Source organism: Homalodisca vitripennis, chromosome 2 (assembly GCF_021130785.1).
Source record: "Homalodisca vitripennis isolate AUS2020 chromosome 2, UT_GWSS_2.1, whole genome shotgun sequence".
In the NCBI taxonomy this organism is placed as follows: Eukaryota; Metazoa; Arthropoda; class Insecta; order Hemiptera; family Cicadellidae; genus Homalodisca; species Homalodisca vitripennis.
This window is the reverse complement of record NC_060208.1, coordinates 71,801,235-71,817,520: the sequence shown is the minus strand read 5'-3', so window position 1 is coordinate 71,817,520 and position 16,286 is coordinate 71,801,235. Positions and strand designations below refer to the sequence as shown.

The window sequence follows — 16,286 nt, the reverse complement described above, 5'->3', positions numbered from 1 at the left end:
TAAAAGTTTATATTGGATCCAAAATTATTAAAATGGAAGAACATTGATGTATCCATGGACGAATTTTTTTCAAAACCATTTCAATACTCCAAAAGTATTACTCATTCCCACAATGGTATTTCCTATTAAAGTGGTTCAGATGCTATTAAATGAGATCAAACAGTATAGGTAACTGTCTGACATGTTTGGTATAAACTGTATGTTGGTTTAGGTGCCCAGCTTCCAGTCCGGCTACCATACAGGGAGCAGTGGCGGTAGCTCTTGTAAATACCACCAACAGGGTAATCCCGCTTACAGGCGCGACAACAATGGCCCCCACGATAACACTGTGTTACACAGACATCCCACCAACTTCACCAGGTATGATACACAATTATTATAGAATGTTTCCACACCCATGTCTCATTCTTACCTGTTCACACCCAGGTTCATAAATACCTGTGAATAAGCAGTTCCTGCTTCAATTGCCATTTTCCTTGGTCCTGATAATCTATACTATTAATCCAATGAGAAAATCCATTTATAGAAAACTACAATATTTTAACAACTAAGTTATAAAAAAATTAATTTTAGGGCTTTAAACTTACAAATACACCTTTTATATACACAATTATGCAGTGGTTCAGCTTTATATCCTTGATTTTGGTGGTATTTTCATTACTTAATCTTTGAGGAATCATTGGTAGCAATCAATATTGTAGCCATCATTTCAAACTTTCAACCAGCATTAGGTTTGTTTCAAACTGTCAGAGATAGATGGCTACTTGGTCAGTTGCTTCACAATTAATACTCCATTTACTCACATGTCTCTCTAACAATTATGTATAATTAGGTATTGATCTCAGAAATAACAAAGAATTACATTTTGTACAATAAAAACTGGTATGAAATACTCACATCAATACCATATAATCATTAACACCATTATTGAACAATCCACAATCACAGATCCAGTCAGAGCCATTTAAAGGGTTGAGTGATTTCAAGGTGAGAGTAGCCTCAGAGCCTCCCTCTCCCCACGAAAATAAAAAGGTATGCTATCACTTACGCCAATCATCATTCGTTTAACCAAAACTGAACACAGGCAAACCTTACTCACCAAACACCAAGATGATTGTGAACACTGGAGTAAGATTTTTATTTAATGATAATGAAGAAAATTACAGTTTATTTATACATTACTAATTATATATTTAGTTAGATTATAATATTACAATGTTTATTAATACGTTCACGACAACGTGTACCCAATTGGGTGTGCACCTGATGGAGTACATGTTGCTATGCATTTCCTTATTGTGCTTTTATTGTTTGCCTAGGTGGTTTGTTTAATGTAATCCCACGCTTAAATAAATACCTTAGACTATTATATACCCCGTCAGGCGCACAATTGCTTAATTTTTAAGGTAACTTAATTTTTTAGATACCCCTTCGGGTAAACAAAGAAACATGAAAAACTTGAAGAAATATTTTTTTGTGCAAAATTGCGAAGCTTACATACATTTTTTGTTATACTTAGAGTTTTAACGTAAAAGAAGGATTACGATTCTTTGCCATTATTATTCAAAAGTTCAACGGCTTATAAAAAAGTCAAAATAAGCTGTTGTGAACGTGTTAAGGAGACAATTTTAATTACAGTACAAGTAAGCACATACTAAGGGTCACTTATTATTACACTTCTTGCTTCAACCTGAAACAACAATGCCCCTCCCTTAGCTACACCCATAGCACCCAGGGTAGCTAGCCCTAGTCCCCTACCCTTGGAATGGCCAAGGATTCAGTTGACTATTGAGATTTTATACTGGCATTTTGATGAAATTGATTGGTTTTTAAAGACAATGAAGAATGGTTAATTTATTGATTAACTGTTGTTCTATTGGAGTCTGATATTTTGACTCCTCAAAAACCATGTGTCAAAACTGTGTGTATTTCAATTTAGTTATATATGAGTGCATGGTATATGCTGTACTTTACATCACTGACAGAATTACTAATAGAAAGATTTTTTGTAATAGTTGCCGACTAGAGCAGACTAATTGTGATGCCAACTGTCACGCCAAGGATAGGGGAGTCCAGTCATCTATCCAGAGGCACCATCCTAAAGGTGTGTAAACATTTTCTTACTTAGTTGGCAAGTTAATTAATTGGGATTACTTCCAAAATTTAATCTAGCACATCCTTTTTTCCTTCAAAATTTTGTTTTCAATATTTTATATATTTTATTATAGTTCAATTATTTATTTATATTATGTTACTAATTTATAACTGATTTATTCTTAATGATTTGGCACTATATACCAGGTAAACAATTCACTATAGATTTTTGAGGCAGATGTTTTAAATGATAATGTACTGATAAATAATTAACAAATGTATATAAAAATACAAAGTATTTAACAGGAATAATATTAAATCTTCAGCCCAGCAGAACTAGATATACTAAAATGTGCAGGTAAACTGTATGACACGGTTTAATTTAGCATAGCCATTTGTATGTATATGGAAATATAATAATATTATATTATTTAGAAATATTATAAAATTTAGATATAGCTAATCATACAGAAAGGTGTTGAAATATACACATAAGTATAAAATAGTATTTAGAAATGAAGTTTTACTATAAAAATATACAGTGCTATTGTTTCACTGAATAAGGAAGGCTTAGAAAACCAAATAATCAATACAATTACATAACTGAGGATGACGTTGGGTTTGTGCAAAAATTTAATAATGTTTACATAATTATGATGCTTTTCTAAAATACTTTATATTGAGAAGGTAAACTTTGTAAAAACCCTAATTAAAATGTTATTGTTAATATGAATTTTTGTATTTTAAAATTACATTTTCTCAATAGAATTAGTTATCAATATTTTATGTTTGAAAGTCAAATATAATGTTACTTCTATAACAAATATTTGGGATTTTCAGTCTTATATTAATTATTTGTAATGTTACATTCTTATATTTCAAAAATTCTAGTATGGTTGAACCAGTATAACTAATGCATGTTCCTTCAAAGTGAGCCATTACTGTTATATTAGTGCTATTAAGTTACATAATGCAAAACCACTATTCAATACTAATGGGATCACTATATGCTGAGGGGTTATGGTGGCACATAACACAACATCAAATTACGAAACTCACAAGCCATATATCTTATGTGTGAAGGAAAGTCTATTAGTAAATAATTATATAAGTCCATTGATTGTTTTGCAAATCTTCAATTCTTGCAGTTTTACATTTGTATAAACCGTTTGTTGAAGTGAAATGCAGCCTAACATCTGTCCAGTATAACATAGACTCGAAGAGATTGAATATTGTTGATCTAATAATTTCTCTGTAAGAGCAAAAAGTGTGCATGTTCAAGACATCTTCAGTAAAATTAACAAAGAATTTTAATTATAATTGTTTCTCATAAATCATTTTAAATGTGATTACAGGCAATTGTTCCGAGTACAGTGACTACGGTGAGGGGGAGGGCCAGAGGTCTAGGGAGGGGGAGGAGGGAGGTTATAGCAGTAATAGTTGTTGTTCCTGCAGTGAAGCCTCCTGCCAATATGCCCAAACCTGTCCAGAATGTCCCACAGCACACTAAATGGTAAGGGTACTTCCTCATGAACATTTACAAGGTTAAGGAAGATTTGAGTGCTGGTAAAATTCAGAATCTTGAATCCAATTCTAAATATAAAGTTTATTCCTTATTCTTGAATCTCAAATCCTAATAGTTTTTTCGCCTAAGTTTAATTTAAATAAAATCATCACCAAACCAATCTCTGCCATTCTTACATCTTTGAAGATAACCCGTTAGCACAAAAAGTAACCCAGGAATACCACTCTATTTTAAAAGGATTGATGGATATTCAGAAAAATGGCCATATTTCATAATAGTAATGAATAAGCATTAACCTCTCTACCTTATACATTCATTTGATATTTATAAAATGGGCTTACAGAATACACATTGTACACACACACACACACACACACACATATATATGTATCCATATTTTTTAGATAAAATGTGTATTTGTATTACTTCTAAGATGTATTTTAAACTTCAAAGGTTTTAAAAATATTCAAACCACCTCTTCTCATGATAACAAAATTAAGGTATAAATAAACATATTTTTATAAAGTACATATTTATAGAATAACACAAATTACAATCTTAAAAAAGTCAGTGATCATCTATTTGTTGCCAACCAAGCAACAGAAACCTACACATAGAAACAGCAGATGATTGTACATGAACATAAATATAGAAAATATGAACTGCAATCAAAATTTTATTTACAAATCAATGAAAATTTGCTACTTTTATTAATATGGTTTTCATTAAAAAGTAAGACAAAAAACATTTTAGAGACCAGTAATTTCCATACTACCGGTCAGCTGTTGTCCGCAAATAGGCACAGAAATCTCACGGCGTACATAAATATAGAAAAAAGTAAAAATACTCAAAATATTATTCAGCAAATAATGATGATTAAGAAAAATGTGTATAGCTACATATCCATAGATTTTCAAATGTAAAGTAAAACAAAACACGTTTTAGCAATTGGTAATTTGCATAATGCTAACCGATCAGCTGTCTAATAACTACAAAATTTGTTACTGAGAGAATATAATTTTGTATTGTACTTTACAGTAAAAAGTAATATATTTAATATTGTACAAAATGAGTATTTAATGAAACAAAACTGAGTGTGAAACAAAATTACTTACCGTGGGAAAAAAATTAATTCACAACATAAAGCTACTAAATACTCAAGGATCCATGTTTCCTGTTCATATTCAAAATCCTCTTTGATATGATAGTTAGAAGATGGCATATATTTTGAGCTTACTCTCATATGCATGTAAGTGGTTATTATAAAGCATGCCAATCTATTTACAATGTGTTTACATGGACCAGGCATATTTCTTTGGAACATGATTTCCATCTTATGGATAGTTTGGTTTACTGCAAACAGGTCGGTAATATATTTGTTATAATTTTAATTTAACTTCATCATTCAAAAAACAATAGATACAAAGACTACACTTCGATCAGCTATGAATCCAAAAACAGTTTTCCAAAGATCAGCTCAATTCTGTTTTCTTGTGAAAAAATTACAATCTCCACCACCACGTTTTAATTATATGATCTCACAGGCAGGCAAAGTATCTATTCTCATGTATGTATTTAAACATTTATTTATTTTTGAATTTTGTTCTAGTTGATTTGAACTTCGCTTGTCTTCTACTTAATGTTGGCAGCATTCAACATGTGATGTGTATATGCAGAAAACTCCTCATGTAATCCACAGGTAAGTTATACTGAAGTACATCTTTACAAGGTAGTGATTTTATGCAAGTTCAATTCGGCAATCAAGAATTATCAGGGTGATTGCAAACTGCATACTTAGTGCTAAATAATAAATCAATAAAGTGCTAAATATAGTATTTCTACTGTAAAAACAACATTGTTTATTTAGTAATTATCAATAATATTACTAATTTTAGTTAATCTTATCTATTTATTGATAAGTACCTGTAATTATGAAAAATGTACCAGTTGTAGAAATTATATACACATGTGAAGCTTTTACTTTGGAATCAACTAATTAGAGTTAAGTCAGGCCCAAATGAATCTACCATTTTATTTGTTTTATCAACACTAACTAAGCTGTTTTTTATTAATTGTACAATATCCAGTTAGCTACATACATGTTATGGCAGCTTTTACAATTTAAGTGTACCTGACTTATTGAGTTGATATTGTTCTCAATCTTTGATGTTACTGGCTGATGCATGGCTACTTACTGCTGTCTAAACATCTAATCTTCCTTTAGTCATGATAACAGTACAAATTAAAATTAACTGGGAAATATTAATCTAAATTATTCAAACAAATTACAGTAAATTTTCAAAAATGTCTCTGCCGACTTCAATTAATTTTTCTGCTCTCTAAGTATGGCTCTTTTTTCTTTCCATAGTCCAACAGGTCTTTCCTTTAACTATGTAAAAGCTTCATTTATATGTCAAAGTAGCGCCTCACGGAAATTAACTTTGACCTCGTAAACTTTCTCCTTCATCCATCCCTATATACAAAAATCCAACATCGTGTGATCTGGTGACCTGAGTGGCCATTTTATAGACCTCTATGACCGATCCATTTATTTGGAAACTATTGATTTAAGTAGATGGAAACAATATTTTTTAAATGTGGCGATACGCCATTATGTTGTACAAGTACAAGTGGCATCGCGTTGTAAGAGGAACATCTTCAAGAAATATCAGTAATTTTTCTTAAAGAAACTGTAAGTATATCTGACCTGTTAAGCGGTCTGAAAAATTAACGGTCCAATCAGCTGATAATGAATAATACCACACCACACGTCAATGCTAAAACGCTGTTGAAAGTTACGTTCAATTGTTGCATGGGGGTTCACTTCTGTCTGTGAATGTTGGTTTTGTAAATTATTGATATCATCACGAGTGAACTGTAATTCATCGGTAAATAAAATATACTTAGAGTCGACAATGTGTGGTTAACCATATGCAGTGATCAAGCAATGAGCATTGTCTCCTGGATGTAAATGCTGTATTTTTTGTTTATGGTAGGGGATATAGCTTGTTATTATTGAGTGTTCTTCATATTTTACTTTGCCTGACCCTGAACCGTTTAGGAATACGTCTTGTTCTATTACCTGGAATATGTGCAACAGCAGTAACAATATTTTCCTACAATAACGTTGACAGGAGTGGTCATACTGGAACTTTGCGCTAGGACATGATCCTGTTTCCTGTAAACGTAGCACTAACTTTTATTTTTTTTTATTTTATTTATTTATTACATGAACATTAAGAACAGTAATTTGTCAAGTTTACAATAAGTAGAATTAAGGGAGACGTGTTCATTAATTCCAGGAACTCTTCTATCTTGTACACAGGATTCTTTAAACAGGAATTCTTTAAGCAAGCTCTTCAGTCTGTTGCCAGTCAGGGTCCGGAGGTGGTCTGGAAGGAGGTTTTTCAGTTTTTGGCCTACGTATGACGGTTTTTTTTCTCGAAGAGGGCTGTTCTATGTTGGGGTAGGACGAATCTAGAGGCATGGCGTGTGGGGTAGCTGTGAAGGTCCATGTGAGTCTGCAGGTTTAGTGTGTCTGCATATAAAATGGCTTCATAGATGTAGAGCGCAGGTACTGTTAGTATGCCTAGGGTCTGATAGGCTTGACGACAGCTTTGCTGGGACTCCAGGTTTGCAATTGTCCTAATTGCCTTCTTTTGTAGTACAAGTACTCTCTTCAGATTTCCCGAGGAGCTTCCCCAGATTGTAAGACCATATCTAATATGAGATTCTACTAGAGCGTAGTTATGCCATTTTTGCCGCTTCCTGAGTGCCAACCCATTTAATGCGTTTAACAACATAGACACCAGTGCTGATTTTATTGCAGATGTGCTTTACATGGTTGAGCCCATGTGAGTCCATTATCTAGAGTTATTCCTAGAAACTTAGTCTGATCAGCCACTGCTACATTGGGGATACTAGTGGGTAGAATTTTTTTCTGCTAAAATGTACTTGTGTTGTCTTGTCAGGGTTTATTGCTAAATCATTTTGTTTACTGTAGGCTATGGCTTTTTGAAGAGATGCAACAGAGTTGTCGTACAATTCTTGAGCTGTGTCATTTTTTAAAAGGAGGGTTGTATCGTCTGCATACATTATGCAGCTGGTACTGTAGTTGTGAATTTAGAGCTGGGAAGTCATTAGTCAACAAAATGAATAGAACAGGTCCCAGCACGGATCCCTGAGGAACTCCTCTTGTTATTGGTTTAGGATCTGATCTGAACATGGTAGTAAGGCCAGCTGTAGTATGTTGGATGTCTACAACTTGGGATCTCTCTTTAAGGTAGCTGACAAACCATTTGTTTTCTAAGCCTCTTACTCCTAAAGTTATAAGTTTTTTAGAGATCAGCTCATGTCCCAAACAGTCGAAAGCCTTGCTGTAGTCCAAAAATAAGGCTGTTACAAATTGTCCTTCATCTATGCTGTCGATTATAGACTCAACAAGGCTTATGATGGCAGAAATAGTTGATTTTCCTTTTTGGAATCCATGCTGACAGTCAGTAATTAAGGCTTGATTTTTGAGATGGGTCATTAACCTGTTTAGTACTATTTTTTCTATAATTTTTTTGAAAAAGTTGAATTAATGATATGGGCCTGTAATTTTTTGGGTCGGTTTTTTGGTCCTTTTTTATGCTTTGGATATACCCTGGAGACTTTCAGTTTGGTTGGAAACTGCCCTAATGAGAAAAGATTTATTTATTATGGATGTGAGAGGGTTAGTTAATTCTTCTGCACAGTGTTGTTACGGTTTTTGATGAGAATTCGTCTATGCCACTGGATGGTTTGTTTTTTAAGCTATGTATGACTTGATTTACTTCTTTGCATGTTGTGGGAGTCAGATAAAATGATTGTGTTAAAAGAGTGTTTGAAGGGTTTTGATCCTCTTCCAGTCTGCAGCCTCCCAATTGTTGATTGTTCTGTTGAACTGTTACTTCTGCTATCTGAGTAAAAGTAAGTGTTGAATTGGTCAGCTACCTGAATAGGATTGTCAACAACTGTATTGTTGATGTTGAGCTTAGGACAGTTTTGACTAGGTTTTTTTGGCATTTCTTTCTGTGTTTATAAGATCCCATACAGCTTTTGACTTATTGTTAGAGGTAATTATTTTCTGTGCATTAGCATTTTGCTGTAATGTCCTTAGTGTGATGTCATACGTCTTTTTTATGTTTACCATTGTTGCTTTGTCTTGTGCCTTTCCAGTTAATTCATAGGTTTTCAGGGCCCGTAAGTAGGCAGCTTTGATCTCAGCTGATTCTCGGTTATAGTAGTCAATAGGCTTGCTTTTTATTTTATTTTTGTTCTTCCTTTGTGGCAAGATATGTCCAAGGCAGTTTCGCAGTGCTCCTTCAAAAGTGTTAAAGGCTGATTCTGCATCTTCGGCATTGTGGACAGCATCCCAGTTTTTTATGGAGAGTAGGGATTTCAGCTGGTCAAGGTTTTTCCTACCCATTTGTCGCCTTAGAGTTTGTGAAGTGGTATTATTTTTGCTGAAGACCAGACTGCACATTTGAGCTGTATGATCTGATAGCCCAGTTTGTAAGACTGTTGTACTAAGGTCATGGTCTGGAATATTAGTACATATGCAGTCAATTGATGTGCTTGTGTCAGGTGTAATGCGAGTTGCTGGGAGAGGAATTCTTCTCATATTTTGTGTTGCCAACTCATTTTCAAGCATCAGGCTGTCATGGTTATTAGGTTTTAAACTGTCAATGTTTATGTCTCCCACCAGAATTAATGACTTATTATGAGCTTGATAATGGTCCAGGGATGTTCGATAGGATGTCCAAGCTAGTTTGAATATTTACCACCTGGGGGACGGTAAACACCAAGGAGATAAAGATGCTTCCCATTGTTTTGTGATATGAACCATTGCAGCCTCAAATAGTTTTTCTTCACAATGGTTAGTAATGTCAATTGCTTCTGTGTCATTTGTTAGGTTGTCCTTACAATAAATAGCTACTCCCCTAGTTTATGTTCTCTTCTACAGTACTCAGACACAAGTGTGAAGCCTTCAAGTTTTGTGTTTTCAATATCACTTTGTTTGAGGCCATGCTCCTGTTAAAACTACAAGGCTGGGCATATTTCACTTAACAGGTGATTTAGCCGGTTTATTTTTGTAGACAGGCCTCTTATGTTTTGATGACATATTGTTAGGCTATAATTTTCTTCTGCTGAGTGTTGCCTAAAAAAAACAGTTTCTATCTTCTGAGAATGAGTTAATGGGATCTCCCGTTCCAGTGACATCATGAGCAGGAGTGGAGTGCAGACTGGTTGAAATATTCAAATAGTGCTGGTTGATTCTAGTGTAGTAGTCAATGTGCTTAGTAAAAAAGTCTTCCAGGTTTTCATTGTCAGGTCGTATTCTTGCAGTCATCGGGGGTAGTCTTTCTTTCACAGTGCTTGAAGGATAAGTTGATGGGTGGGGTTCCTTTTTGTTGGTTGGAGTAGATGTTATAAGTGACTTGGGGGTTTGGTCTTCAGAAGGAGTTTTTGCATTAGGAAACAAAGGTTTTCATTTTTTTTACTTGAAGGGAAACACTGAATTTGTTCTCTTCTTTCTTAAAACACTGGTTTCTTTATATTGTTGAACTGAGTTTTATTTTTATGTATTGGCATTTTCAATTCAGGGACACACTCTTCTGTGATTTTTGTTACTGTTAGGTTCTTTACGGTTGCTTCAAGATTTTTCAACTTTTCTTCCAAAATGAATGTGATGATTTTTTAAATAACCCATTTCCAGAAGAAGAGAGGGGGAAGTGGTATTTGTTTGAGAATCAGGGGTCAAAGTTTGAGTTTCTGCATTACAAAACAACCTATTGTAGCAAACAAACTGTTGTAGCATATGGAATTCTGCAGTAAGGGTAATGTTTTCTGTATTCTTCTACAGTGGCTTTAGCACTGCCTTCACCATAAATAAACACCATATCAGCATGTTCTTCACTTGTAAATAAGTGTGGCATTTCTACTCCATTTCCATACTCTAAAATTACAGTTTTTCTTTTGTTCAACTATTGATTTTGGTCCTTTTAACATATTTTAAAAGTAAATTCCATTAAAAAGTAATAATTTTTACACAAACAAATTAAAATATAGAAATTTTTTAGATTGTATTTCTTTACTCACAAATACAACTATTTTAAAATATTCCTTAGGCTATTTATTTTGAATATTTGAAACAGAATCAACAGACATTTTAAACATATAGATAATTTAACATTGTACTGTGCAAATTACAAAACATATACATAGATTTTCAGCACCACATTGTCTACCAAAGAAGTAAAAATTGGAAAACTGAATGTTGATTTAAGTCAGTTTAAATCATAAAGAATCATAACATAGCATTTTTTAATACTAAGTTATAGGCCTAACTAATATAATGAAAAGAGTATGCAAAAATCTAGTTATTCATACTAAGGAAGTTGAATTACAAGAAGTGCAAATAATAAATATTCGAGTTAACATTTTGTGTATAAGAATGGTATGTATTAGTAAAAATACATTAATTTATTCCTTGTGCAATATTTATTTGTAATAAACAAAGGATAACAAGTTTCTGTAATGATGGTATACACCAAACATATCAATTTAAAACACACCTTATGGATCAGTTTCCACAGAATCACATTGGATATTAGCCAGGTAAACCAGCATTGTGCTAACCGAAATGGTTTTTATTTTTACAGGTAACAAAAGTTAACTTTAATAACTGTTTATTAAGCAGTTATCATTTTATACAACAGGTGTTAAATCAAAGTATATTTCTTTAACTGGTATAAACAAAATAAAATGTTCAGAACCAAATTAATATATTATTAATAAGTAAAATTGTAAACTACAAATGTAATTGTAAACTACTAATGTAATTGTAAATTGTGTACCCAAGCTGATACCATGATAATGTTCCAAATGCAAAAGTAATTTATTATATTCACTGCTTAAAAACCCTTTTCCAAAATAAAATCACTTAATTAATCATATAATCTCAAAAAAATAAATAACAGTTGTTCGAAATTATTTCATCTAGAGTGTAGATTCTCTCAATAACTACTTTTTAAATATTACTGTTTATATAGGTAAACAATTTTCAAAGTTCACCAAATCACCATTTGTGATACAAGAGATGAGGAAAATAGGCCAGTTGTAATTATTATAGTTTCTATTCTAATTTATAGCTACACTAAAAACAATCAGAAACATTATAAATAAATGTAACATCTTGGAATCTTCTCTTATACGATAGGCAGGCCTGTACTCAGACTTTTTTTGGACAGTTTTACATGGGCCCGGGCCTTCAGGGGGCCCAACCCAACCTCTATTTGAAGGGACTGTGTCGATGAACGACGGTGGTGGGATATAATGAGGCCTAGCCAAATATCTTTTCTGGGGCCCAAAGCTGAGTACGGCCCTGCTGATAGGTTATAACTTTCATCTGTATGAGTTTATATTATTAAAACCTACAAAATACTACCAAAAAATGTTTTATAGATGAATATAAAAACTTATATTTCCTTTCTTAATACAGAAATGAAATTACAATCTTGGTTTTTAACTCCTAGAGTCAGTTGTCAATGACATTTTAAAATAGTCAAATCACCATTTATTATGTTAATAAAATGAACTGCAATACAAATTATTCAGTTATGAGTGAGTTACAACGTTAATTGGTTTAAGTTATTCCATTGAGATAAATTATTGAATTGACATATTTACCTATTGAATGTACAGTATTGTTATTGGATGTGTTAATTATACTGAGGTTTTATATGTAACTGTCCCAGTATAAATATTGGTTGACGTGATTGAGATTTAAATTGTGGTTAATTTCTACTCATATAAATGTATCCAGGTTTTAATCCAGTGCATATTAACCCATTTAACTTTACCATGTATACTTTAGTTAGTCCAATATATGATTTTTTCCATCCCAAAAATATTTGTAAAACATATTAAAAAGCCCTTTTTTAATCAAATATGTTTCTTTTTCAGGTGTCATTTCCTGAGGAAACCATCTCTTTGCGATTGTAGAAGCTAAATGGCTGTGTCTGTTAATTTAAGTTATATTTTAACACAATCTTGTTAATGCTAGAAACAATTACAATAAGTATTAACAATGTAAATATTATTTTACTTTAGGTATTTCTGATTAACAAACAACAGCCCATCGCTAAGGGGACTTAAAGATTGTTATTATGAGTCTAGGTAAATGATGCTTGGCAAAACACTTGTTTTGTAAAAACAGATCTCTATTTTAAAACTTGCATAACTAAAAAAAAACACACACACAAATATTCAAATCTCTTTTTTAAAGACAGTTTAAATTCTTCCATTTATTGAAATAAAATAGTTGGAAATACTGAAGAATTTATCACATGAATATTAAAGTTTTAAGTTTTAGTTAAAATACAATACAAATCAAAGACATTAACTTTTTCAAAAGTTATTTTTGTAAGAAATCAATATTTAATTACTTTAGCCAATTTTGATTGATTTTAAATAACTGCAATAAATCTACAAATCAACATCAACAAATAAAAACATGTATATATATATATATATATATATATATATATATATATATATATATTAATTTTGAGTTAATGAATTTATCAACATCGCCAGTTTTCTGGTAATTAGCACTTATTAAAAACATAAGTCACAGCATCATCTTTAATTAAAACCTTCTTGGTTTTTTATGTAATATTTGGCATAGTTAAATTGATCCTGCTTTGTTCGTCTTCTGTAATATTGAGCAAGAAGCATTTCCATGTAGTTCTGGCATCTTCTACTAGATATCAGCACTTCCTTAGTCCTCTGTCATGAGTGTTTGCACCTTGGTGAGATCGCTGTAGTCTCACAGTGCAGACAGCTACCAATTGTAGCATTTCACCTTTCCTGGAGTACTGTATGGTTTTATTTCCAGTGTTTATTGTGCTATAGAAATATATACAATGCACAAATAGACAATTGGATTTGTTTTATGATGTTGACATGGATAGTGAAAATTACTTACTGAACAATTTATAAAACAAAAATTGTACAGTAACAAAAATTTGAAAAAGACACTAAAAATACTTTTTTACATAAAAAAGTATATATCTAAACTCTATAAACTTGTCTTTAAAAAATAAAATAAAAAACCGCAAAGAAATTCTGCAATACAACATATTTTAAGATTAATAGAAATCATTAAGGGGCTTTAACTTTTAAAACAAAAGTACTTTTCTTTTTAATCACATCTATTAAAGTGTCTTAAATTTTGGTCCAGTATTTTTGAACATCTTTTAACTTATTATAAATGTAACATTCAAGATTCAAGAAGAAAGAAGAGGCTGGTCCAGAAAATTTAATCTCAGAAATATGAAGTAATTGGTTTGGGCTCTGCAAGCTCAAATCATGTATATGCTGCTACTGTTAACAGTAATAAATATTTTAATCTAGAGTGGTAATACAGTCATTTATCTTCTGCAAAGTGTCTATACTAGTCTTTCTCTGTATTTTTATCGCAATAAATGTATATTTTAAAAGTGTAGACTGACTAGAAGACTTTTGTGCATTTGTTAAAAGCAAATGCTAAAGGGCAAGTATATGTAATACGTAACAATAGTAATAACTACTAGATGCAAACTATTGCAAGTCATAAAGACTAGTCCTTGTAAAGACGTAATATTTTATTCCTAAAACATCCTAGATATATGTTTTGTCGCTCACTGTTTTTATTTTCACAGTGTGTTTCTACGCATAATAAATAGTCGATGTATAAAACCGTTCGTATGATATGGATCCGTTCATGCTGTTTAAACTAAATGAGCTGCTGGTCGATTAACATATCTGTAGTTTTGTAGCGGCAAAATGTTTGAATAAATGTGTTCCTCATCGCTGTAAGCTAAAAATGTTAAGACACCCTAAGCTAAAGACAGTAGACTGTTTGCAAAACTATTGCCATCCGATTATTTTGTAATTTTGTATAGTGTATTTATAAGCGTTTTGTATGTTTTTTAATGTACTCTTCTGTAAATATATAAACTAGTGCCAAATATTTTTTATTTCATGTAAATAGTGTTTGTATAGTGTAAATTTTTTTCAATAAAATGTGAAATGTTTGACTGGTTTTATCATGTCCTAAATGTTTACACAAGATTTGTTTTATATTTCATTTTTGGCTCTCATATATTGCCTTTAAGATCTATGTGAAAATTCCCAAAGTGACAAAACCCTGTATGTTATCAGTGGTGGGTATGAGAGAATCCCTTGGTGCCACAATGTTGATGATCAGGTTGATCAAACAATCCACTCTTCCAATTAATATTTGTTACAACTACAGGAAGGAAACGAAATGTAGAGAATATCTCTAGCAAATACAATCTATTCCTCGGCATAGATGTAAGAGGATGTTCTATGAATTGGATGGGGACCCCTCCCTATCTAAAGATTTACAAATCTGCAAATTTTCTAATGGCATTCTCCCACTTTTAACACCTTATTGAAAAACATAAAAACAAATTTAAAGTGTAAAATGCACAAAACAATGTGTTAATTTATTTTCCAAAGTCAATTTGACAACAGAACAAGTTGTGCATCACAAAAATTAAAGCATAGACTTGAGAGATCAGAACAGTTAGAAGAACCACAAACCATAAGACCACACCATGCAGGCAAACTGCAGCTAACACGTTGGAACACACCAGAGAATGCTAGAGACTGAGGGAAAAAATCAATGTCGGCACATTCCTTAACACTACGTTTCGAGATCTGCAATCTGATCTCTTCTTCAGGTAAAGAACTAACCTAATACATAATTACAAACTAGGTTAAAATAAGTGTTACTGATTTCATGTTTCACTGAACGATGGCAAATGTCCGGAAAAATCCTGTTTCCTTCACAATCCTTCCATCGTCAAAAATAACCTTCAAACATTCCTTAATAACAAAGAACATTCCTTAAGTTATTGCCATCTATAACAAATAAAATGAGGAATGATTCTAGCTCAGTTGAAAACCACCAACGTCATTCAAATGTTAAAGAAGGGTGATCCTTATTTAGCAAACAATTAATGAAATTTTCAATTTGACAGCAACTTTTTTTAAGCTATATCTTTATTAGATTTTACGTTCTATATTGAAACAAGTTTAATTTCGCAAAAACATTCATTAATTGAATTGTAATTGGTTCAAGGAATTACAGACCTTGGTGGATACTAATGTTCTCTCAAAGACTTTTGACTGTATTCAACGTGCTTACTCTGTTACTCAAACCAGAACTATGTGGGATATAGGCTTACGACTTGGGTAGCTGGCTGAGATCGTTCCTCAGTGACAGAGGCCAGTACGTATAATTGGTAATCCACTAATCCCTTTCTATAAAAGGCGCTTCCCTGAAAGTCTATTATTGGCCAAATGCTGTTTTTGGTGTATTGAGTATGTAAATATGTTATTGTAGTACTGATCCAAGATAAACAGATAATTCATCGAGCAGGTAACACGATTATATAAGACAACATAATACATCAGGAACCTCATTTCTTTAAATTAATTGAGGCTTCATACATTAAATTTGCAGACTAACCTATGAGTCAAAATTAAGCCACTTTGGTTGCCAATTCTGAAACATAACAAGGAAACCTAAAGTATAAAACAAAATGAATGAATGAATAACGTTTATTCCAGC

At 32.2% G+C, this 16,286-nt stretch overlaps 1 protein-coding gene across 2 annotated transcripts in view; it reads left to right on the top strand.

The window, feature by feature from the left end:
* Window positions 1–13,112, top strand: part of LOC124354151 (roundabout homolog 2-like) — a 430,871-nt gene extending 417,759 nt beyond the window's left edge. For both annotated transcript variants that reach the window (XM_046804403.1, XM_046804402.1), the window contains exons 18-22: window positions 212–360; window positions 2,016–2,104; window positions 3,450–3,607; window positions 5,229–5,318; window positions 12,608–13,112. In XM_046804403.1, the coding sequence (XP_046660359.1) occupies window positions 212–360; window positions 2,016–2,104; window positions 3,450–3,604 (393 nt within the window). In that variant the 3' untranslated portion in view covers window positions 3,605–3,607; window positions 5,229–5,318; window positions 12,608–13,112. The remainder of the gene's footprint in view (window positions 1–211; window positions 361–2,015; window positions 2,105–3,449; window positions 3,608–5,228; window positions 5,319–12,607) is intronic.
* The last annotated feature ends 3,174 nt before the right edge of the window (window positions 13,113–16,286 follow it).